The 21,636-nt window shown below is 46.7% G+C and overlaps 10 protein-coding genes across 10 annotated transcripts; 9 read left to right on the top strand and 1 right to left on the bottom strand.

Moving 5' to 3' along the window:
- Positions 1-914: 914 nt before the first annotated feature.
- Positions 915-2,162, top strand: MCYG_00588 (3' exoribonuclease family protein; the record flags this gene model as incomplete). Its single annotated transcript, XM_002850438.1, has 1 exon — positions 915-2,162. One exon carries the CDS (start codon positions 915-917, stop codon positions 2,160-2,162), a length of 1,248 nt encoding a protein of 415 aa, XP_002850484.1.
- A 196-nt stretch (positions 2,163-2,358) lies between these two features.
- On the bottom strand, positions 2,359-4,197 carry MCYG_00587 (minor histocompatibility antigen H13; the record flags this gene model as incomplete). The annotated part of the gene is made up of 1 exon (XM_002850437.1): positions 2,359-4,197. The coding sequence occupies one exon, from the start codon at positions 4,195-4,197 to the stop codon at positions 2,359-2,361; it is 1,839 nt and encodes a 612-aa protein (XP_002850483.1).
- Positions 4,198-4,616: 419 nt separating this feature from the next.
- Positions 4,617-5,241, top strand: MCYG_00586 (peptidyl-prolyl cis-trans isomerase-like 1; the record flags this gene model as incomplete). The annotated part of the gene is made up of 2 exons (XM_002850436.1): positions 4,617-4,649; positions 4,831-5,241. 2 exons carry the CDS (start codon positions 4,617-4,619, stop codon positions 5,239-5,241), a joined length of 444 nt encoding a protein of 147 aa, XP_002850482.1.
- Positions 5,242-6,047: 806 nt separating this feature from the next.
- MCYG_00585 (rab escort protein) lies at positions 6,048-8,037 on the top strand (the record flags this gene model as incomplete). Its single annotated transcript, XM_002850435.1, has 4 exons — positions 6,048-6,130; positions 6,196-6,314; positions 6,391-7,380; positions 7,582-8,037. 4 exons carry the CDS (start codon positions 6,048-6,050, stop codon positions 7,941-7,943), a joined length of 1,554 nt encoding a protein of 517 aa, XP_002850481.1.
- A 717-nt stretch (positions 8,038-8,754) lies between these two features.
- MCYG_00584 (conserved hypothetical protein) lies at positions 8,755-10,305 on the top strand (the record flags this gene model as incomplete). Its single annotated transcript, XM_002850434.1, has 1 exon — positions 8,755-10,305. The coding sequence occupies one exon, from the start codon at positions 8,755-8,757 to the stop codon at positions 10,303-10,305; it is 1,551 nt and encodes a 516-aa protein (XP_002850480.1).
- A 1,662-nt stretch (positions 10,306-11,967) lies between these two features.
- Positions 11,968-12,420, top strand: MCYG_00583 (secretory phospholipase A2; the record flags this gene model as incomplete). The annotated part of the gene is made up of 1 exon (XM_002850433.1): positions 11,968-12,420. The coding sequence occupies one exon, from the start codon at positions 11,968-11,970 to the stop codon at positions 12,418-12,420; it is 453 nt and encodes a 150-aa protein (XP_002850479.1).
- A 508-nt stretch (positions 12,421-12,928) lies between these two features.
- MCYG_00582 (C2HC5 finger protein) lies at positions 12,929-14,527 on the top strand (the record flags this gene model as incomplete). The annotated part of the gene is made up of 1 exon (XM_002850432.1): positions 12,929-14,527. The coding sequence occupies one exon, from the start codon at positions 12,929-12,931 to the stop codon at positions 14,525-14,527; it is 1,599 nt and encodes a 532-aa protein (XP_002850478.1).
- Positions 14,528-15,583: 1,056 nt separating this feature from the next.
- On the top strand, positions 15,584-17,145 carry MCYG_00581 (glucokinase; the record flags this gene model as incomplete). Its single annotated transcript, XM_002850431.1, has 2 exons — positions 15,584-15,766; positions 15,832-17,145. The coding sequence occupies 2 exons, from the start codon at positions 15,584-15,586 to the stop codon at positions 17,128-17,130; spliced, it is 1,482 nt and encodes a 493-aa protein (XP_002850477.1).
- A 379-nt stretch (positions 17,146-17,524) lies between these two features.
- MCYG_00580 (peroxisomal matrix protein) lies at positions 17,525-18,446 on the top strand (the record flags this gene model as incomplete). The annotated part of the gene is made up of 5 exons (XM_002850430.1): positions 17,525-17,616; positions 17,734-17,846; positions 17,930-18,093; positions 18,167-18,310; positions 18,371-18,446. The coding sequence occupies 5 exons, from the start codon at positions 17,567-17,569 to the stop codon at positions 18,404-18,406; spliced, it is 507 nt and encodes a 168-aa protein (XP_002850476.1).
- A 325-nt stretch (positions 18,447-18,771) lies between these two features.
- Positions 18,772-21,527, top strand: MCYG_00579 (conserved hypothetical protein; the record flags this gene model as incomplete). Its single annotated transcript, XM_002850429.1, has 2 exons — positions 18,772-19,098; positions 19,164-21,527. 2 exons carry the CDS (start codon positions 18,772-18,774, stop codon positions 21,525-21,527), a joined length of 2,691 nt encoding a protein of 896 aa, XP_002850475.1.
- Between the last annotated feature and the right edge of the window lie 109 nt (positions 21,528-21,636).

Here is a 21,636-nt window from a genome sequence, read left to right as displayed (position 1 = left end):
CAAGATTTTAGCTAGCGGAGGTAGCTGCAAGCCCCCACATATCTGCACATATATACATGGACTGGAGTGCAGCAAAGAGGGCACAAACTGCCGTCGCTCCTCGGAGAGCTCAGGTCCTTCGAATGGCCCAACATAGTAAACAGCGAGTTCATTGGCCAAGCGAAAACGAAGCATAGAGCTCAATCGCATCTGTACGACTATCTCTGGTTGATCAGCAGAATGTACCCCGTCCAATCAGCGGGGCAAACACCGTTCAAGAGGTGACGGATTGTGAAATCTCATGCATTAGTCTCTCCGCTATGATTGCGAACGTCCCGAAGACCGGCATCTGTGTGATCATGTAGCGAGAATCGGGTGAGTGTTTCTTTCGAATTCACTCAGGACAAAGCACCCCCCCGTGTTTTCTCATTTGCACCTCCAGGATATTCTTTTTTGGACAAGAAAAAGACTCCCTCTGCAAGCAGTTTGTTTGCCTTCGCTGGGAATATAAAAATAGAAAGCGACCTCGGGAGCGGTTAGAGCCCGTGCTCTCGGAGTGGATTATCTAAAATCCGGTATTACGTATGATTAATCAGCTAACTAACCCTAAGAGGAAGTATATGGTTATTTGCACCCCTGACAGCCTCTCATGTCACATATAAAGCAGTAACAAGGCATTCAAATAGGATTACTATGTATGAGTTAGGCAAAGTACTCTATATTCAGAAGCAGCTATCCCTGTGACGTCCAAAGACCTATAGTGTTGATATCAGTGATGTAAGTGAGACTTGGTCAGGTGATCATGTATAAAGTGGCTCACCGCCTTGGTAACTCAGACTTATTCTGCCATGTACCTAATCAACAAAAACTTCTTTTTGATTGCAGAGAAAGACGTTGATTTGATATATTCAAGCCAACCGCGGAGCTCTGGAAATATGACAACAATTAATTTAGCGTCAGAAGCGCCAGCGGGGCTATCCAGCTCTGTTCCATCATTTTCTATCTCTCCTGCACACCTAGCGCAGCTCCAGCCGCACACATATGCCCTCGCACACCTCCAACCCTCTCCTTCTAGCTCGCGGCCATCGATACGCATAAATGGCAGGACGGATGCGCAGTTTCGGCCGGTTTCTGTGAGCACAGGTTCACTTACCCATACCAATGGCAGCGCGGTTGTCCGTATAGGCGACACGGCCGCTGTTTGCGGCGTGAGAGCGGAAATCCTCCACACCGATGACATCGCTTCTTGGAAGGTCAACTCAGCATTGTCTTCGAGAAGTACAAAACGGAGGAAGACTGAAAATGCTGGCTCGTTACCTGAATCTGACCAGACCACAAGTAGTGATGATGACGACTCGGATATTCAATCATTCAATTTACTTGTTCCCAACTTATCACTGAGCACAGGTTGTTCACCAAGTATATTTGCCAGCGCGCCGCCTACAGCCCTGGCGCAATCATTATCACACCAACTGCTATCTCTTTTACACAGCGCAAACTTAGTTCGTGCTGACGACTTACGAATATGGCACACCCCAACTCCCGCCAAAGACTCCACTGAAGTCACCGAGGATGTTGAGATGGATGATGGGGGTGATAACCCCGAACCAGCTGCAGCACAGGAGCCGGAAGTTAAAGCTTTTTGGACTCTGTATATTGATATCCTGATGGTTTCACTTGCGGGTAATCCATTTGATGTAGCGTGGGCGGCGATAGTGGCCGCACTTCGAAACACTAAGCTACCTAAAGCATGGTGGGACACTGAGACTGAGAGAGTATTATGCTCAGACAGAGTTTCTGACGCGAGCAGTCTGCAACTACGCGGCATGCCTATTTCGAGCTCCTTCTGTGTTTTTGAGGCGCATGGCATGGATGACTGGAGACGAGTGTTTCTTCCATTCGAGCAACAAAAGGGGAAAGGAAGAAGGCTGGATAATTCAAAGTCTAATGATACAGACGAAAGCTATGACAAATGGATTTTAGCAGATCCTGATGCGTTCGAAGAGTCCCTTTGTCCAGAGCGTGTATGTATCGTGGTGGATCTCGACTCGTCAAGCTCGCATGTTAAAATTTTGAGGTTGGAGAAAAATGGTGGCTTTTATGTGGGCAAGGAAGAGATGAAAGATATCGTTAACTTGGCCACGTCTAGGTGGAAGGAAATGAAGATTATTCTAGGAGGCTGAGACCTGTCAATATAGAAACCACGCGGGGTATTGATATGTTCATTCTAAAGTAGAAAGAAAGAATAATAAGACTCTCTATACCATACAATTTCCATCCTTAAATAAATACTCATCAACAATCTCATTATTTATGCAAACGTGTGCTCGCCCGATATATTCCAAGAACGCCCAGAGGTCTAAATTAGAATAGCGACCTTCAATTAACACTTCCATTTCCTCGTCTTTTCTTCAACGGAGGTCCTTCTTCCTTAGCAACAATAACTGGAGAGGGGCTAGTGGAGGATTGGGTCTCTGAAACGATTTTGTCCTCTTCTCCCACCCGACCATTCATTTCTGGCTCTATAGGCAATGAAATTGAAATCGATATAAGTTCCGACCGCGGATGAGGCTTCTTCTCTTTGGTAGGCTTTTCGTCTTTGCTGCTGCTCCCCTTGACTTTATTTTCATCACCATTTAGACGCACTAGGTCAGAATCCTCACACTTGGGTTTGTTATTATTGGATGCATTTTTGGCGTTGGGGCCCATTACCCGGTTTGTCCACTCGGGTCCTACCATTTTATTTAGGAGCCCCTTTAAGAGAGAGTCGCCAGTTTCGGATTTGTCATCTTCTTCAATTTCGTCGCTATCCTCGTCTTCAACCTCGTCAGAGAAACTCCACATAGTATTGAGGTCGCCTTTCATGAATGCAGTGCCCCAGAGCGATATCAGAACCCCTGGAACAAGGAACAATAGTGCAGGTTGCGGGTGCCTTGATAACTGCATCGACAACAATGTTGCGGCTATGCCAATGACATACCCGACCAACCCAGCATTAAAGTATGTCTTTGGAAATACCTTTGCCTGAAAATATTCCTCTTCCTCCTTGGGGATATCTGTCAGTTTCAATCCACATCCCCAGATCCTTTCGCCCCACCCGCCAGCAACATTTCTGTATTCAACCCGGCAGTCATCACTTGAATCTGATTGTATTTGCCGACTTTGCTTTTTTAGGTAGTGCAGGTAAAGATCAAATCGTAAGGCAAGTCCGATTATCATCCCTGGTACCACAATATCACCTAGTCCAAGCATGGCTTCTGATGGAACAGTCTTCCCTGGGAGAGGAGGACGTGGAAACAATAGCTTTATTGGAATATCGAGATTTTTGGCAACAGTTACCATCATGGGCGTGTAAAAGACAAAGTAGATGTCGTAGAAAAACAAAGAGCTTAGGATAAGGGTTCCTGTCCAGAACGTTGTAGGCGACATGAATTGGAGTGCACCGTAGGAAAAGCAGAATCCAAGGAAGTTTGTAAGCCACCATGGACGCGAGCCAAATATAGAGAAAAGAACGACAACGCCGGACAGAATTATACTCAGTACATCGATGAGGTTGAACCGGAATTTAAGATCCACGACAGACCTGATATAAGCTTGGAAGTTCATTTTTTGATAGGAGGCTCCTCGTAAACGCCACAAATGACTCCGTGCGGGTTCTGGAAGATATGCTGCCCCAAAAATACCCGGTAATGGCGATAGACGAGTGTCGGATGATGGCGACCCTGAAGATATCGCTTCGAATACTTGCTTTTCCTGGTTGGCCTTCCATAGAGTACCTCGGTGCCAATAACGGGTAGGGAAAATGAAGGACCTGAATATTGTAATAGCGTCCCGGATGAAAACTATGCCAAATATAAAACCGGCGTGGGCGAAATACCAGTTCAAAATCTTGCTCAAGTATTTGGGGTCAAACTTCTTTATTAGAAGATAGAGACCGCTGAGAGTGACTCCGGAGAGTATGGGAAACATTATAGCATCTGATGGCTCTAGACCTCCCATCTTTTGGACAAAAGTTTCATCAGATTCATCCTCTTCCTTGTGTTCTTTTGCCCCCTTTCTGGCGGATGAGGGCCTTGAGAGAGATGCATGGCAGCCAATATAAAGGGCAAAGAGGGTAGACAGGATGATGTGGATATATGTGGGAATGAGAGGCTTTAGCAGGGCGAGTTCCACGATAAGTTGATCTATAGCTTCTGTAAAGCTAGGTAGTGAATGCATAATTCTTCCTCTGTTTTCAGCTCCCACATACGTAGGCGGCCGGTGACGATTTAGCTGTGGCAGTCAACAAGAGGGCTAGCCAATGATCAAGGAATGGAAATAGATTAGAATGGCCACAGTATACCTGTACTTTCGATATCAGAAAGAAGAGCCTCACAGTGGTTCTCTGGTGAGATGCGCTGGGGTTGCCCAGCTTTTTATATTGAATATCTTTTAGAGTTGAGATGTGGCTTCACTTTGAATCTGTGTCAGCATTTTTAGTTGCAAACCAGAAAATTGTCGGCGCTCGCGACTAAAACACCATGAATACTTACAAACCAACGGCCAAGATACAAGATATTAAGCAGATAGCGGATTAGGACTAATTCACCACCGATATTATTTACCAGGAAACAGGGTAAATATATTAATCACCAGCCATGGCAACAGAGGTGGTTCTTGACACAACAATGGTAATTTACCACCATCTACAAACGAGCATGAGGGGACCGTTTCTGACATCTACCACCTTACTAGGGCTCTGTAACAGTTGAGCTTTATACAGAACATGCGCCCAAGGAAAGATATACCAGGTTCTAAGGCTGATTCAGCCCTTCGTCACTTGTTGCAAACGGCTCTAACCGAATTCTACAGACCTGCAAGAACTTCTCAACATTGGCGCAGCGAGGTTACTACAATAATGTCATATTCCACCGAATAATTCCCAATTTCATGGTTCAGACGGGCGACCCAACAGGAACTGGAAGAGGGGGAAGCTCGATATATGGTGAAAAGTTCGAAGACGAGATAAACCCATCTCTTAAACACACTGGCGCTGGAGTTCTGAGTATGGCGAACAGTGGACCTAACACTAATGGAAGCCAGTTTTTTATCACACTGGCACCAACACCTTGGTTGGATGGAAAGCATACAATATTTGGACGAGTGAAAAGCGGGATGAGAGTCGTTCAGAGGATGGGATTGGTAAAGACAGGGGCTGAGGATCGACCTGTGGACCAAGTTAAGATACTGAAGGCCCGTCTTGTTGAAGCTGAGGAAGAGTGAGACCCAGAATATATTGGAGGTTAATGAATCATCTCCTTGGACCATGGTGAAGGGTGTCAATGCCGGGGCATCACACGATGATTTCGCCGAGGTAGACCACCTTTACCGAGTTTGCCTGATGCTCTAAGATTAAAAATGATCAAGGAACCATTTTCCATAGCCGTCCAGCCTCGGTCATCAAGACCTTTACCAACGAGGTCCGCTTGGTATTAGGGGAATAAGCTCAGTCCCCCCGCGACAATATGACAGACCAACGAGGTACCCGAGAAATAGTTTTACTATATATTTTCTATAACGTAAGAATGCCCAAAATCTCCATGGAGCATACATGAATAAATGTATCACCACAAAACGAACCGCATCTATCAGAGTGGTTATCCTGAGCGGCAGATACAGGGTGAAATTGAATCTACCACTCTTAAACGACAGCACCAATGAAGGGCCATCCATAGACATATAACTAATAGATGAATAGCTGTACGTCAACGCATTACACGTAGAGTGGCATGAAAAAGAGAAGAAGAGAATTTTGCCTTTATAATTTTTTGCATCTTTTATTTAACGCCAAGGAACCAGATATTATATCACGTGATATATTGTCTTCCACACATAAAAAAGCAACATCGACATCTTCGGACTTAAAAGTGCTTTTGATACATAAATTGTGGCAGCCTAGAATATTTCTAGTGTTAAGGTATTGAATGCCTCTGCACTTCGTTGCCCGTTGAGCATGCTATAGAGGCAATGACTGGATGCCATTCCTCTGAGATCTGGCCTTTGATCCAAAAGCAGAGGACCATATCAGAATGCTCGACTTGAATACACTTGATGGGTCGACTTGGGATGTCGTGATATCAGGGACCGGTCTCCCCCAGGCCGTCCTGGCCTTGTAAGTGTGGGCTGTACCCTACTGAAATGTCGCCTCTCTGTTTGCTGACTTGAATAAATGTGAAGGGCACTATCACGATCCGGCAAGAAGATCCTCCATATTGATAAAAATGACTATTACGGTGGCTCCGAAGCAGCCTTTAGTCTACAGGAAGCAGAAGAATGGGTGAAGAAAGTAGATCAGGGTATGGTTTTCATTCATTTTTGTTTTGTTCCATGGTTCAAGAACGCCGTGATTGACATTCTTTCCACCCAAGACAGTACCTAACTCTATGCCCTTCGAATCTGCATCGATATCACGGCCTACCTTTTCGGAGGGTGAAAAGAGCCAACTGTCATTCTCACGTGCATATACACTATCACTATCACCGCAGTTGCTCTTTTCCCAGTCCAGGTTTCTTCCGTCACTGGTATCCTCCAAAGTCTATCGTCAGCTCGAGTTCCAAGCAGTAGGAAGCTGGTGGATATATCAACGTGGAGCCGATTCCGAGTCAGCTAGATTGAGGCGTGTGCCTAGCAGCCGTGAAGATGTGTTTACTGATGATACTATGAGTATGAAATCGAAACGATCTCTAATGAAGCTTCTCAGGCAACTCATACCGCATGGGAAAGATGAGGATGCTGAACCGGATCAAGTGGGAGACCGGGACATATTGTTCCAAGACCTTCTGGAGACTAAATATCGCATCCCTTGCGATTTATTTGATCCGCTGCTCTCATTATCTCTTTCCCTAAAGAGCATCGATAAAACCAGCTCTGTGGACGCTATACCGAATATTAAAAGGCATCTCACTTCCATTGGGGTCTTTGGACCTGGTTTTGGCGCTGTTTTTACGAAGTGGGGAGGTGGAGCTGAAATTTCCCAAGCTGCTTGCCGTGCCTGCGCCGTTGGGGGAGGCATATATGCTCTCGGCAAGGAAATCAAGAAGGTTGACGTGCTCACAGATGATAGTGAAAACGAAAAACTTCAAATACATCTCACGAACAACGAATCCGTAAAGAGTAGATATGTCGTTGGATCTACATGGGATCTCCCTGGACAAATACACAGGGCAAGGGGCCTTCCCTACTCCGCCCTTACACGAGCTATTTTGGTTGTTGATTCATCATTGGAAATTCTATTTCCACCGACCTCAGAGAATGGACCTATTCCCGCCGGCGCGGTTGTCACTATTCCATCGCCAAATTCCGGCCCTCCTACTTATCTCCTGATACACTCGAGCGATACTGGGGAGTGTCCTCTTGGCCAATGTTAGTACAACCCTTCCCCTTTTTGATCAAAGCATGTATACCACTCTTTTATGATGCCTTTATATTATCTACATTGTCTGCAATATCATTGAGGATAAACACCTTATATCTGATCCAAAGAGCCAAACAGTCTCTTATCTTAAACTCTAACACATTATATATTCTTACACATATACTTTGCTAACTTTGGGTACAAAACAGGTATCATTTATGGCTATGTTCTGTTACCGGCAGCGGAGGGTCGGCCTGTACTTGAACATGCAGTGGACCACATCCTGAAATCCGCAGATGTAAACGCAAAGGTACTGTGGCGTGCATACTTCACTCAACTGGGCCGCCTGGGGGATGAAAAGGTCACTGATGAGTTCCTAAGAGGGGCTCACGACCACGTCTTTACTTTTCCGGCACCTGCCCTTGACCTGGCCTTTGAAGATGGCTTGATTGATCAAGTTAAGCTAGTATGGAAAGCGATTATGGGTGATGCGGCTGATGAGAATGACTTTCTAAAGTTTGACGATCGAGAGGGTATAATCGATGAAGAGGAAGTGAGGGAGACCATATAGCATAACACCTAGTTCAAAGCCACCAATACCCTGAGACAGATAGATATTCTTTCGAATGTTATTTATAATAATATTAGAAGGCAATCTATCAAAGGATCCTCGAGAACGGCACCCCTAACCCTTATAATTTTATCTTTTTTACCCCATATGCTTACCAGTTGATAGCATAAGCACATCCCATTACCCTCAACTATGTTATAAAGGCATATTTATTAGCAAGTTGAGTGTGCTAGAAGGAGATACCACTGCTACCAAGCAACTCCCTTCTGTTCTTTTGCTTTAATCATTGTCGACCCAGGGAAAGCACAACCACAAAATATTTGAAAAATATTTTCCTTGATATGTAGAAATAAGAATATCAAAGTCTGTCAGCTCTAGTCAGAGGAGACTCCTTTGGTTAAGGGAGTATTGATACCATTATAGGATGTTTATATATCTCCATTTGTTCATCCTTCACCGGGTCGTTTTCTATCTTACGTCTCTCCTATACCTAGCCCTTCTTTATTTTATTGTTGAGCTTGTGATTCTCCTTTTTTGGCTTCACCACAGCCGGTGGGATGGTTTCTGATTCCTATATTGGGTTGTGCGGTCTAGTTGTGCACTTAGCATATGTCACAACAGAGCTGGCTAACCTCACTTCTTGTTTTCTCTTCTGTCCTGCACACAAACACTCACACATCCACAGCCCAGCCAGAGAGAAGATTGTTACCTCTATCAGCGTCTTTTAAACAATAGGAAACGGTGCAGAGATCTCTATCCTTTCTTTGCCTAGAGTCCAACCACTACGGCTCCTAACATCAAGCCTATGACAATGCCTATTCGACCTAGAATTACTATTGTTAGCCTGGTGTTGGCGATTCCAGTGCTCTTCCTCTGGGCTACTATCAGATATGACCGCATTGCTCTCTCTAAGCTTGCACACTCTCTTGATCAGCTCTCTCGCTCAAACGTGAATGTACCGCCCCTGACGCGCTTTCAGTCACAGTTTCCGTCAGTTGAGGCCGTGGATGGGCTATGCAAAAGGGGTTTGATGTTACCTCCTCCCCTATCATACTCAGAATGGCTCCATCGCAAGAGCTTCACCCGTGCTTATATCCGCCCTAACATGGTCAGCTCAGATGTGAAATTTGCCTCAATGGAAATGATCAGACAACCAGTTCTACCAGATTTCATGGCCCTGGATCGTGGTTTGACAGCACCCCCTGGCGATAAAGGAGGGGACGCGTTGACATGCCCACCAGTGGTTGAAGTTGATGTGGCAGCAGACAGCGGGGCTGAGGATACGGAGTATATGCTATTTGGTCTTGCAACGGATGTAGACCGATTGAGACGCTTCCTCCCATCGCTCCTTTTCTCATACGGCTCCTCAAAGGCACATCTGTTGGTTCTGGTTCCTGAGGGGACGGCAAATATCAATACTCATGAAACATACTTCCGAAACCGTGGGCTTAACCTGACTCTAAAGACTTCTCCCCTTGATTTCACTGCGCGTTATTTTGGCCTTGTTGAAGCGTTCACGGAACATATTGACAAAACCCTTCCTAATATCAAGTGGGTTAGCTTTGTTGATGACGATACCTTCTTCCCGTCTTTGGCAACTATCGGGAAACGCCTGGCAACAATTGATGCAACCAAGCGGCACTATATCGGATCCCTCTCTGAAGCAAGTATACAGGTCAATGAATTCGGTCCTATTGCTTTTGGAGGTGCTGGGGTATTTGTGTCCAAACCACTCCTTGAGACCATGCATACGGTATACCAGAAGTGTCAGGACCTTGGTATTCAACCTGGGGACCAGAAAGTGGCACATTGCATCAAAAAATTTGGAAATACCGACTTAACACTCTGGGACTCGCTGTATCAGATGGATATGAGAGGTGAACCCGATGGGATGTTTGAATCGGGACGCCAGTTCGACTCCCTACATCACTGGCAGAGCTGGTATAATAAGGACGTGATAAAAATGAGCACTGTCGCGGCAGCTGCGGGTCGTAATTCAGTCTTGCGACGATGGCGTTTCGATGAACGCATCACAGGAAAGGGGCAACGAACCTTTTGGGTGCTAACCAACGGCTACTCGATGATTAAGTACACGATCGACGCTTCCGCAAATGCTGAATCAGTCGGATTTGACAGGGTTGAAAAGACTTGGGATGGGGATGATAAAGTGTTTGAAAAACGACTCGGCCCCCTAAGGCCCAAAGACCAGCCTGGAGTTAAAAAGGAAAGATGGATGCTTACCGAGTCTACAGTTATTGGTGATAATGTGCACCAGCTGTACTCGAGGGAATTTGATGAAACACATAGTGTTATTGAGCTCATTTGGTTAGGGACACCAGGTGCCTCGGAGCCTTCTATGTAACAAGCTGTTTACAATGCAGAAACAGCAACTGATTATCCTACTGTTTTTTCACTACAAGCTGTCTGGTTCGTTTGAAAGTGGTGTCCACATGTCTCTTCGGTTCTTTTATACTGGCTATCCTTGTTCCTTTGATAAAGTTACTTCTCCAAGCCTAGGATTAGCATGGCATCAGCTTGTCTGTAAATTAAACCTATCCAAAAGAAAGAAGGTGTAACTATGTCCTGCATATCTGTAAGGTCAAACATGTAGAAAGGACAAAAAGTCAACTTATATCTTAATATGGTCAAGAATGATTCTATCCAAACTTCGCGAAAATTGGAGTATTTGATTTGATAAGCACGGTACGCTTCCAACTAAGTTATGGATAATAACAGTTAGGGGTTACATTTTGCTAACGGAGCCTTATTCAATAAACTAATCCAGGGGAGGATACCTACAATGTATGCAACCCTGGAGGATCATGTAGGCTTCGAGAGCCATGCTTACCAGGCTTGCTACTCTTTCTCCAGTTCACAATACATCATCTTCGGATTATTATGCCAATATTAATGAAATCTTACATCGATAACTAAGCCTCTCCGCATATGGGCGGCCTCACTCATTCCAACGCCATGGCTTGTGCAACTTTTGGCCGTCTTTGCTAGCCTTATTCGAGAAGGCAGTTGCTTTTTATCCTTCAGAGACCAGCCTTGCATACTCTTGTCCTTCCCTTTGCAAGGAGTGATCTTCCAATATCAATGTTTATGCATAGAGAATATACAGGGCAAGGCGGAGATAGAAGTCAGCCTAGCGGTGGCAGGGGTTAGAGGCTAGTACCTGTTATGGTGTGCAATCCAAGTTGCGAGTCCTTAAACCTTTCTAAGCCTTACTATCTGCTCGAATTATTGTTCTATATGTTAGTGTCTTGTTGACCATTGTGTATAGGTTCCTAACCCATCTTGCTTTGAAAAACAATGCGCCTTTTGAGGATGAGGAATAAAAGAAAAACGAACCTCTCTCGACAAGCCAGAAAGAAGTATGATGCAAAGCGCGGAGACCTCCGCTCTCGATCTGGAAAAGTCATTCGATACGAATGGATGTAACATTGCAGAGTATATTCATCTCCATTTACTAGTAAGGCCTCCACGCAGAGACCAGACGTGGGGTTGCTGTAAGGTGCTGGGATCGACGTTGGCGTGCCGAGTCATTTTCACTCAGGCCTTTTTACCTGCAGCCTCTTTCCCATGTTCATGCTCTCTGGTCTTTCTTTTTTCTCCTTTCCCCCAATCCTGCTACAGGGCTGGAAGGCATGCTAATTAAACTTGGATTTTAGGAGCGTATGAATACGAGGATGCCAGGATCTTGTGCTTCTGGTTGGTTCTCACCTGCTTGGCCCAGCTTTTGGAGATCTCCGTCTTATTTTTGAATGGCTTCAAGAAGCTGTCTATGAATGAGGCACTGGTGATAGTATCCGCTGGATACGGAGGCAAGACCATGATATGGTGCAAGAGAGGGACCAGCCTCGGTGGGCTCCCCTCAATCCGCAGTAAAGATAACGTGAATATAAATAGATGGACGTCCCTCAATGGAAAGATCCCTTTTATCATCTCCTCTTAAGTCCAGGCTCAACAGAGATACCTACCTCTAATAGGACTATATACAAACAAACAAATATATCTCACCATGAAGCTCAGCGCTCTCCTTGTCTTGGGCGTCAGCTCTTTGGCTGCTGCTGCCCCTCGCCCTGCTGCCGCCGCCTGTGATTGCAGTGCTGCCGTCACCGACCGTCTGCTCTTCAGCACATCTATCTCTGCCTTCCAAACTGCTCGCAATGCCCAAAACCCACCATGCTGCGACTGGAGCTCAGACAACTGCTCTAGCTCCCCCGACAAGCCACGAGGATACGACTTTATCCCATCCTGCCAACGCCATGACTATGGATACCGCAACGGAAAGAGACTAAATCGTTTCACTGAGGACTACCGAAAGAAGGTTGACGACAACTTCAAGGCTGATTTGTACAACTACTGCAGCCAGTTCTCCGGTCTTGAAAGCTGGAAGGGTGTTGAGTGCCGCCGATATGCTGATATCTACTACTTTGCCGTCCGAGAATGCGGTGATGGAGACTGCCCTTGAAGAAAAATTTCTGGACTCAAGTTGACCTAAGAGGAGTGATATACCTAGCTTTCAGAGTTAGTATTTGTGTGAAAGGGCAAAAGTCGAACCACCATGATATTGTTTTGTATATAGTCCATCAATATTGAAACTACCATAATGTTTTGTTCTACTTAAAGCGTTCTAAGTAGCAGTATGATGATGTAGGGTTGGCAAGTTTCGTTGATCTACAAGGCTCGTTATCCTTTTACTTTTATCTGAAGAAAAGCCTTGACCAACTCTATTTCTATTTTTATTAAGATTTGGTCAAAGTTCACCGTGCTTGGCATATAAAATACGCTAGTCTGTTTTTGTTAACGGAGTTTTATACATCCGAGAGCTTATTTTTAGTCATCGCGATTTCTCGTATGGACATCCATAACAAAAGTCGAGAATCAAGTAGCTTTCGCAAGATATTGAGAGCAACCTACATAGTTAGTATTGCTACCTTATACCCTGTTTACCTACTGTATAGGTGCCGATTATGGCTATGTCGGGCTCCTCGCTCGAAACCTGGGCGGTCCCTCGACTTGCTAAACTTCTTCCGCTTGACGAGGAATCTCTTAAACAAGTCATATCATATTCGTCTTCTCTCTCCAAAGATGAAAGTGCGGAACACTTAAAAAACCTACTAGACGACTCACCAGCGGCGCTTGAGTTTATATCCGCATTCAATTCGCGGCGTGGCCACCATCAACGGCAGAGTGGTAATGGTGGGACAAGCAGTAGTAGCGGGGGCGATAGAGGCGGTCAGATACCTAAGAAACAGGCTGGCGCGAGGTCTCAGAGAGCTCCGCTGAACCCTTCTTCTACAACTAGATTGCCAGACGGATATGGAGATACTAGCGGTGGATATGTCAAGTCTCAGACGGAAGAGAATTATATGGCTGGTAGCAGCTCTGGCGGGAGAGGTGGCTTGGGCAATGCATCACCGGCGTCGTCACCGAGGAATCGATCACCGGCACCCTCATCGTCGTCGAAGAGTAAGTTACCGCCATCTGCTACCGGACCGATGATTTCGGAGTACCTGCCGAATGTTCGATCAAAAAAGGCTCCAAAGAATTTTGGTCATCCTACAGCTGTAACCTCATCCTCGGGCAATACTTCACAGAAAAAAGCCGGCCGTTCCACACCTACCACCACAACTACAACGACAAACAACATAGCAGACATCACATCTGCCATTGCGGCACTAGAGGTGCTGTCCTCGAACCCCTCGAAAACCCAAACTCGGAAGTGTAACTGCAACACCTCTATACATCCTCTCTTCACGCCTGCACCGAACTGCACCTCATGCGGCAAAATAATATGTGCTTTAGAAGGTATACAGCCATGTTCATTTTGTGGCTCCCCGATTCTCTCCAGTGAAGAAGTAGGAGATATGATTCGCGAACTAAGATCTGAACGAGGAAATGAGAAAATGCGTGCCCACAACGATAGCTTCCGCCGGGATGATCATGTCCCGTCTACTTCTCGAACAAGTGCTGAAAACGATACAAAGTTAAATGCCGCGAAAGCTCACCGTGACAAGCTTCTTTCTTTTCAGGCACACAATGCACAAAGAACACGGATTCTAGATGAAGCGGCTGATTTTGACATACCTACTTCGTCTTCAACACAGTGGATGACTCCAGCCCAGAGAGCACTGGCACTGAAAAAACAACAGCGCATGTTACGGGAATTAGAAGAGCAGTCTAAACCGGAGTGGGAGACTAAAGGTGTAGTAATGAGCCTGGAGGTAAAGAAGGGGAAACTCGTGCGGACCTATGAGAAAAGAGAGAAAGCAACGGTCGAAGAAACCGACACTGACGCCGATGCAGACGAGGCAGTCGATAATACTACCGAATCTCCTGGACTATCTGTCGGGGAGGGGACCTTCTCCAACAACCCGCTGTTAAAGGGCGCCGGCTTAGTTAGACCGACGTGGAAACCGTCCGGTGAAGGCAGTAACACACTTCCGGTGCGAAGAAGGGAGCAGAAGCAGACCTGGAGGCGAGTTCAAGACGACAACGACGACAACGAGCAGTGGATTCTTGATGGGGGCTTACACGGATATGACAAGGAGTCAGAACCTGCACAGTGTGGTTAATACATGCCTGCTGTCGTTGGACTCTTCGTCATCTCACTCGGCCTGTCATGGCTATAAACATACTATGTACACAGGGACGTTCTTGTATCCCGTCCCGGGCAATATCAATAAGATCTATCTGCAGTTCGACATTGCAGCAATGTATAAAGCTCCAAAGAAATATATGTGGGCCTTCAATATTGACAACTAGGCTTCAATAATATATGACGATATTATTATTATTCAATATCATCGAGTTAAGATAATATCGTGGAGCTATTTCTCGATCTCCTCCACCCTGGAATGTAACCAACTCAATCGCTTCCTGCAACGTCACACTTTTCTCCTACTTCGAAGCTGGGCGAACTGGGGGCTTTTTCTTCCTCCTCTCCGGAAACCCATCTTGACAACTAGTTGAACCCATCAAATCGAATGCGTCCATTGCCAACAACCGCATCAGACAGAGCGATTTAGCTTCTGTTCATTCAGAATCGCAGCCAATCCCTTCTTTCTCGCCATCAGATTTCACTTTGGACAATTCCACGGGACAGCGTCGGGGTCCGCCAACCCTGAACTCTGGCTGATAATAATACCTCTCTATGACCGCTGGCCTCCACACCACAGACATCCTTCACATGAACCAGGTTTCTGGGCTTCACGAGACATGCCAGTCGTTAGTTTTGCTTTCCACAGACGCCAGGCCTTGTCTTATTTCTCTCTCTTTTTTAACCTGCGAGTAGTTCCAAATCGACCGTTGCTGGCGTGAGCCTCCCCGCAGAGAAAAAACCCTCGATATATAACTTCTTAAGTTCGTCACTTCACTACTTTGCCCTACCAATAATACTCATAATAATACATACAATCCTCACGTCTATCCCTACTTTTTCCGGAGACGGTCCGAGCCTCCCCCGCGTGTCGTTTCTGACGTCGTCGCCCTTACTTTACTTTCTCGCCTCCCACCACAGCAGTGTGTCCAAGACACAGACACCGCCCGAATACCTGCGTCAGTGGTGCGAAAGCCCGTATCTACAAGGACTACTTGATCCGGAACAGATCTTTTCCATCTGTCCTTCGAAGATGGCTTCGGCGGTCCTAGATGAAGCCAAGAGGATTTCCGCGGGGTTCGAGTACTCCCCGGAGGAGCTCAATAAAGGAGTGGAGGAGTTTCTGCGTGAAATGGAGGTGGGATTGTCACGCGAGGGTGCAGGATTGAGCCAAATCCCCTCCTACATCACTTCAGTGCCCGATGGAACTGAGAAGGTACGGTATTCTGTCACCTAAAGGGTGAGGGCTGATGCTAATGCGGTATGTTGTTTAATCTGTAGGGTGTATATCTAGCAGTCGATCTTGGTGGCACCAACCTCAGGGTCTGTTCCGTCAACCTGCATGGAAACTCCACCCATTCGATGACACAATCCAAAGCAGCCATTCCGAGAGAGCTGATGGTTGCTGAGCATGGAGCAGAACTATTCACTTTTTTAGCGAAGCAAATCGAGTCTTTCCTACGAGAACACCATTCGGAACAATTCAGCTCTCATATTGAGAAAAGACAGACTGGCGAGGTGAAAGAGAAATATGCGGAAGAGCACGTCTTTGATTTGGGGTTTACCTTTAGTTTCCCGGTTATCCAGCATGGAATCAATAAAGGTGAACTGTATCGATGGACGAAGGGATTTGATATTCCCGAAGTTATCGGCCAGGACATCTGTAAGCTATTACAGACCGCGATTGACGAGCTCAAGCTGCCCGTTCGGGTTGCAGCACTCATCAACGATACCGTGGGAACGCTGATGGCTAGATCATATTGTTCTCCCGGAAGCTCAACGACATTGATAGGCGCTATTTTTGGGACAGGGACCAACGGAGCATACGTCGAGAAGATGCCGCGTGTCACGAAAATGGACAAGTGCAGCAGCGATGCGTATAACAAGTCAGCTCCAGAGATGGTCATAAATGCCGAGTGGGGCAGTTTCGACAATGCTCTCAAGGTATTGCCAAATACGGAATTTGATATCCAGCTTGATAACGAGACCGTCAACCCTGGGATCCAGATGTTCGAGAAGCGGATTTCTGGCATGTTCTTGGGGGAAATCCTCCGTCTCGCCATTCTGTCGATGGTGGAGAATCCGTCTGTAAGCCTGTTTGGCAGCCCAGCTACTATTGACAAAAACTCGATCCTATATCAAGCTTGGGCAATTGATGCCAGCATCCTGAGTATCATCGAAGGGGACAACTCGGAAGGGTTACAGGTCACAAAGGAGCAGATACAAAAAGATCTCAACGTCACCGACGTCAGTACCAGTGACTGCCAGGCTGTCAAGTACCTTGCACACTCTATTGGTAAACGTGCAGCACGACTGGGGGCAATGGCGCTTGGCGCCATCGTTATCTCCAGTGGTCGACTTGCAACGGATGAGGTGGTTGATATCGGTGTCGATGGCAGCCTGATCGAGCACTACCCCGGTTTTGAGGGGTATATTCGGGAGGCGTTTCGTGAAATACCAGCCATCGGACCGGAAGGAGAGAAGAAGATTCGGATCGGGATCGCGAAGGACGGCAGTGGTGTAGGAGCAGCACTAGGAGCCCTGGTGGCCAAGAAGATATCTCAAACGCTGCAAGGTTAAGGAAGTGTTTTAAAATATCGCTGCTTATCGTCTATCATCTGCATACATAAAACATCTTATGGAGTTATGAATTGAGAAATTGAGGTGTCATCTACTACTTAACAGCCCTAGCCAGCGACTGATAGACGGATTCACATCCATCAAGTATATATAAAACGTGTTTCAGTGTAGATAATGCCATGATAAACCGAATCGTACGATGCAGACCTTGGAGTCGCTTTCGTCACCGGCACCGGGAAGCGGCAGTGTTTATGTCATCAAACGACGGCGGGCGGGCTTGGTGGGGCAAGGGGCGGCAGCCGGGAGGGACGATGATAAATAGGCCAGCGTCGACCTTCTTGTTTATTCTGATCTTCCTCTCGACAACGCATCTTTCGACCCGATTTCCATCGTCCATTATTGTCTAGATCACACTGACCTCGTAAACCAGTTCACAATGTCTGCATTGAAGCCCGGAGACTCTTTCCCAACGGATGTCACCTTTGGGTATGTCCTTATCCCTTGGACCCTCTGGGCGTGTCTATACAGTGAGGCTGGGTCTGATGGCCAGATACTCAGCTGTGGCATACGTGGCTAGGCTAACCAAGGGCTATATTTCAACAGATACATCCCATGGACTGAGGAGAAGAAGGAATTTTGTGCCTGCGGCACCCCTCAGACATACGAAGCCTCCAAGCTCTGGGCTGACAAGAAGGTCGTCCTCGTTGCCGTCCCAGGTATGCTGCTGCCATCCGTGTTTGCTCCTATAATAATAACATAGAGGCCATGAATTCCTGCCAGCTAACACGCTCGTGGATAGGTGCTTTCACCCCAACTTGCACTGTCAACCATCTCCCTGGTTTCATTGCCAAGCTGTCCGAGTTGAAGGCTAAGGGCGTCGATATCGTTGCTTTCATCGCATACAACGATCCCTTCGTCATGAGTGCCTGGGGAAAGGCCAACAACGTTACTGGTGATGACATCGTAAGCTTTCCTTCTGCCTGAATATGCGCACCACGAACGTGTCTGACGATATCCATCTTTCATCTGTATATAGCTCTTCCTCAGTGACTCTGGCTCCAAGTTCTCCAAGTCCTTGGGATGGACCGTTCACGATGACCGCACTGCCCGTTACGCCATCGTTATCGACCACGGCAAGGTCACATATGCCGAGAAGGAGGCTTCTCCCCCTGCTCTCTCTGTAAGTTTGTTTCAGACCTCAGCATGGGGTATATCGTCGACTAATCAGGCGTTACGACAGGTTTCCAGTGCCGAAGCCGTCCTTGCCAGCTTGTAGGTAATAGATCGATCGCACTAGAGCCCGGGGGGGTGAATCTAGATTTGAGTTAGGAGTCCTGGCTTATATAGCCCAGTGTGCCTAGATTATGAATTTAGCAATGATATCAACGACTTTTCAGGGTTTAGTCCCTGTTTCATAGAAGGATTGATAAATCTCAACCTTTTCTTTTTCAAATTGAACATTAAAATTAGAAAAAGGGTCTCGATTAAGTAATCTATAGATAAACTTAATCTTATCAAGATAACAACGCGCTAGTCCAAATATGGAACTCACGCATTTTCTTTTTGACTTTCTCGAATATCAAAATACAAAAAAACATTGAGACTTGTAGGTTGGCTTTATCACTTTAATATCTAGAGGCAATGTCCTCAAACGGACCCGGCAAGCGCAAAGGCGCATGGGATCCGTCCTCATCTATCAACCGTAAGCGAGTCAAGATACAGGATGCTCGTACTCTGGCCGTTCAGAGCTCCGACACGGCTCTCTCGAAAACAGGGGAGCTTGATGTTGCAGCCTTTGTAGCTGCTAGACAATTTGAAATTCGTGCTCTGGAGGCGGGAATTAGGAAGTCGAAACATGCTTCTATGACACGTGCCTTTCAGCAAGTGCCTAAGAGCCTCAGACGGAGGACTGCTAGTCATAATGTGAAGCGTGTACCGCGGCGATTGCGAGCTCGAGCGAAGCGCGAGGTATGTGCTTCTCTCGTACGATCGTTATCTATAATACAGTATACTAATTATTTATTGATATGTAGATGGTAGAAGATAATACACCGACTGTTACGGCACGACGAAGAAAACCAACCGAGTTAATGCGACTCAGACTTGAAAGTGCTCGTCGACTTCAGGGTCTTAACGCTCGCTCAAAAGCGAGAAGACAAGCTGCAGCAGAGGCTAAGCTAAAGGAGTCCCCCAACTATGCTGGTCATAACGCCGAAATTGCTCCCCGCGTTCCCAAAATCAAGAAGAACAAGCTCTCTCATCCGCAGAAACCGCTGTCTAAATTCAGAAAACGTCAAATCTGCAAGACCTGGTTACCGACCCATATGTTTCATGCAAAGCGTGCACGTCTTACGGAGCCAAAAGCCCCGTTATGGAGATTTGCGATTCCGTTGACGCCCACGGAGAAATGCTATCGGATAACGCATCGTACTAGCGGAGCTAGAGGTGCAATTGCATGGGATATGAGCTATATGTCAACGATTAGTCTTGAAGGAACATATGCTAGCCTAGAAAGCCTCTTACGAGCGTTAGGCGTGGATGGCCAAAACGCATGGGGAAACAGTGGGGGGAAATGGAGGAACGGGACTCAGAGCTTGCAGGCTTGGGTCTTCGAAAGGGATGGGCAAAAACACCCGATTGCCCCGGTTCGGCTCATTTGGTGTCCTGCTAAACGGGCCGAAGATATTGATATGGTTGATGCGGATGCTGTGCCAAAGAGACAGCAGAAGGGCAAAGAGCCACGACGGCGAATGTTCCTAAGAGTTCACCCGTCTGCTTTCTTGCAGCTCTGGGAGGAACTCTTGAAGGTTTCCAAAATCCAGAAGCCCCAAGTTATGGTTGAAGACCTTCGTTTTGAAATAGGGAGCATAGAAGTCTCGGGACCTGGTGCGACTGAGGCCTTGCTAGGCACTTTGAAGCCTGCTCTCCCTGATGGCGCTGAGGTGTGGCCAGACGGCTCACCCGAATGTATATGGCAGTCTCTGGCTGGGCTAACGAATTCGGCCGCTTTACCTCAAAATGCGCTGCTTGCATTCAACATTACTGATCCACGTCTTCGTTTCCCTCCAAAAACTATCAAGATCCCTACATCAGAGGAAAGTCATACTAAACTAATGGAAACATTATCTTTATGGAAGCCAGATTCAACTCAGAAATCACCCCCAGACTTATTTTCCCAGCTTGCTAGACGCAAGGCTTGTTGGCAGCTACCGTCCCAAAAGGCCATTAACCGGAGAAAATCTCAAGCTGCACCAGGAGAGAGTGTTCCCCCAAAACCAGGTGACCCCAAAATTCCCATACTCCTTCTCGCAACCAATTCTTCCTCAAAAAATTCCAACTCTCAAGGTTCCTGGACCGTTCTACTACCCTGGAAATGTGTCACTCCTGTGTGGTATTACTTACTGTTCTACCCGCTTTCGTCTGGAGGTAATCCACGTTTCGGTGGCATTCAGGAGCAACAGCAGCTTGCATTTGAGTCGAAGCAGCCATGGTTTCCTGGCGATTTCCCGGGAACCAAAGCTGGGTGGGAGTGGGAAGCTCGCGAGCGATCACGAGAGAAGGAAGCCTGGGAACGTAAGCCAAAGTCAAAGAGGGTTGAATATAACAGTCTCAACCTGGGGACAGGCAAGAAGGGTGAGATTGGTCAAGGCTGGGCGTGTGACTGGGAGCGCCTAGTTTCGGGGCCTGACACGCTAGTCGCGAGCGAAGGGGAAGTCGATGAGAAACCAAAAGAGGAAAAGAAGGAAAAACAGCCAATGAAGAAGAGGAAGGAGAAGAAGAAGCAAAATGATGAGGTTAAAGCAGTGGATGGAGATAAGCAGCCAAACAGCTCCGAAAAGACTAAGGTGTCAGTAATAACGCCCCCAGCTCTGCGGCAACTTGATCCATCAATGGCTTCTGCAGTCATCTCCCATAAGGCTAAATCTGAACGGCTTCCTGCCTCTATGCAATCCCTACTTGAGACTCCTGCTCTTGCAACTGTTGTTATAACCCTTTTAAACAGAGGGACTCCCACAAAACGCTCACGAATATACCGTCTCCCTACCTTAGACCCTGAGCTCAGGTCAAAGTGGCTCTCCTTATTAGACGAGTCTAAGCAGCCATCCAAGAAGTCTAAGAGTGCCTCTAAATCATCAGTGCATTTGCCAATGCCGCAAGAAGAGGACCTGTTGGGTTTTGTGACCTCAGGGAATTTTAATCTCGCCGCAGGCAAAGGAACAGGGATTGGTGCAATATTGGTTAATAAAATGTGTCCTTACTCGCCCCCAGTTGACTCTGATGTTCCTCCAGCCGGCAAAGGCTGTCGGCTAGCCGGAGAGGATAAGCTTATGAAGGTTTGTATTATTAGAGCTGCTGGGGAGAATGTTGGAAGGCTAGGATGGTGGGAAGTTGCCTAGGGCCATTTCGTCAATTCCCCCAAACCCACTGTATATAAATATATAAACAACTATATGATACACCCGGACTCGCGTGGACAAAGAAGGAAGTAGTTTATGCGCATCTCCT

This window comes from Microsporum canis, genomic scaffold (assembly GCF_000151145.1).
Source record: "Microsporum canis CBS 113480 supercont1.1 genomic scaffold, whole genome shotgun sequence".
Classification (NCBI taxonomy): Eukaryota; Fungi; Ascomycota; class Eurotiomycetes; order Onygenales; family Arthrodermataceae; genus Microsporum; species Microsporum canis.
Note: the sequence above shows the minus strand (reverse complement) of the source record. Positions and strands in the feature narration are given on the sequence as shown.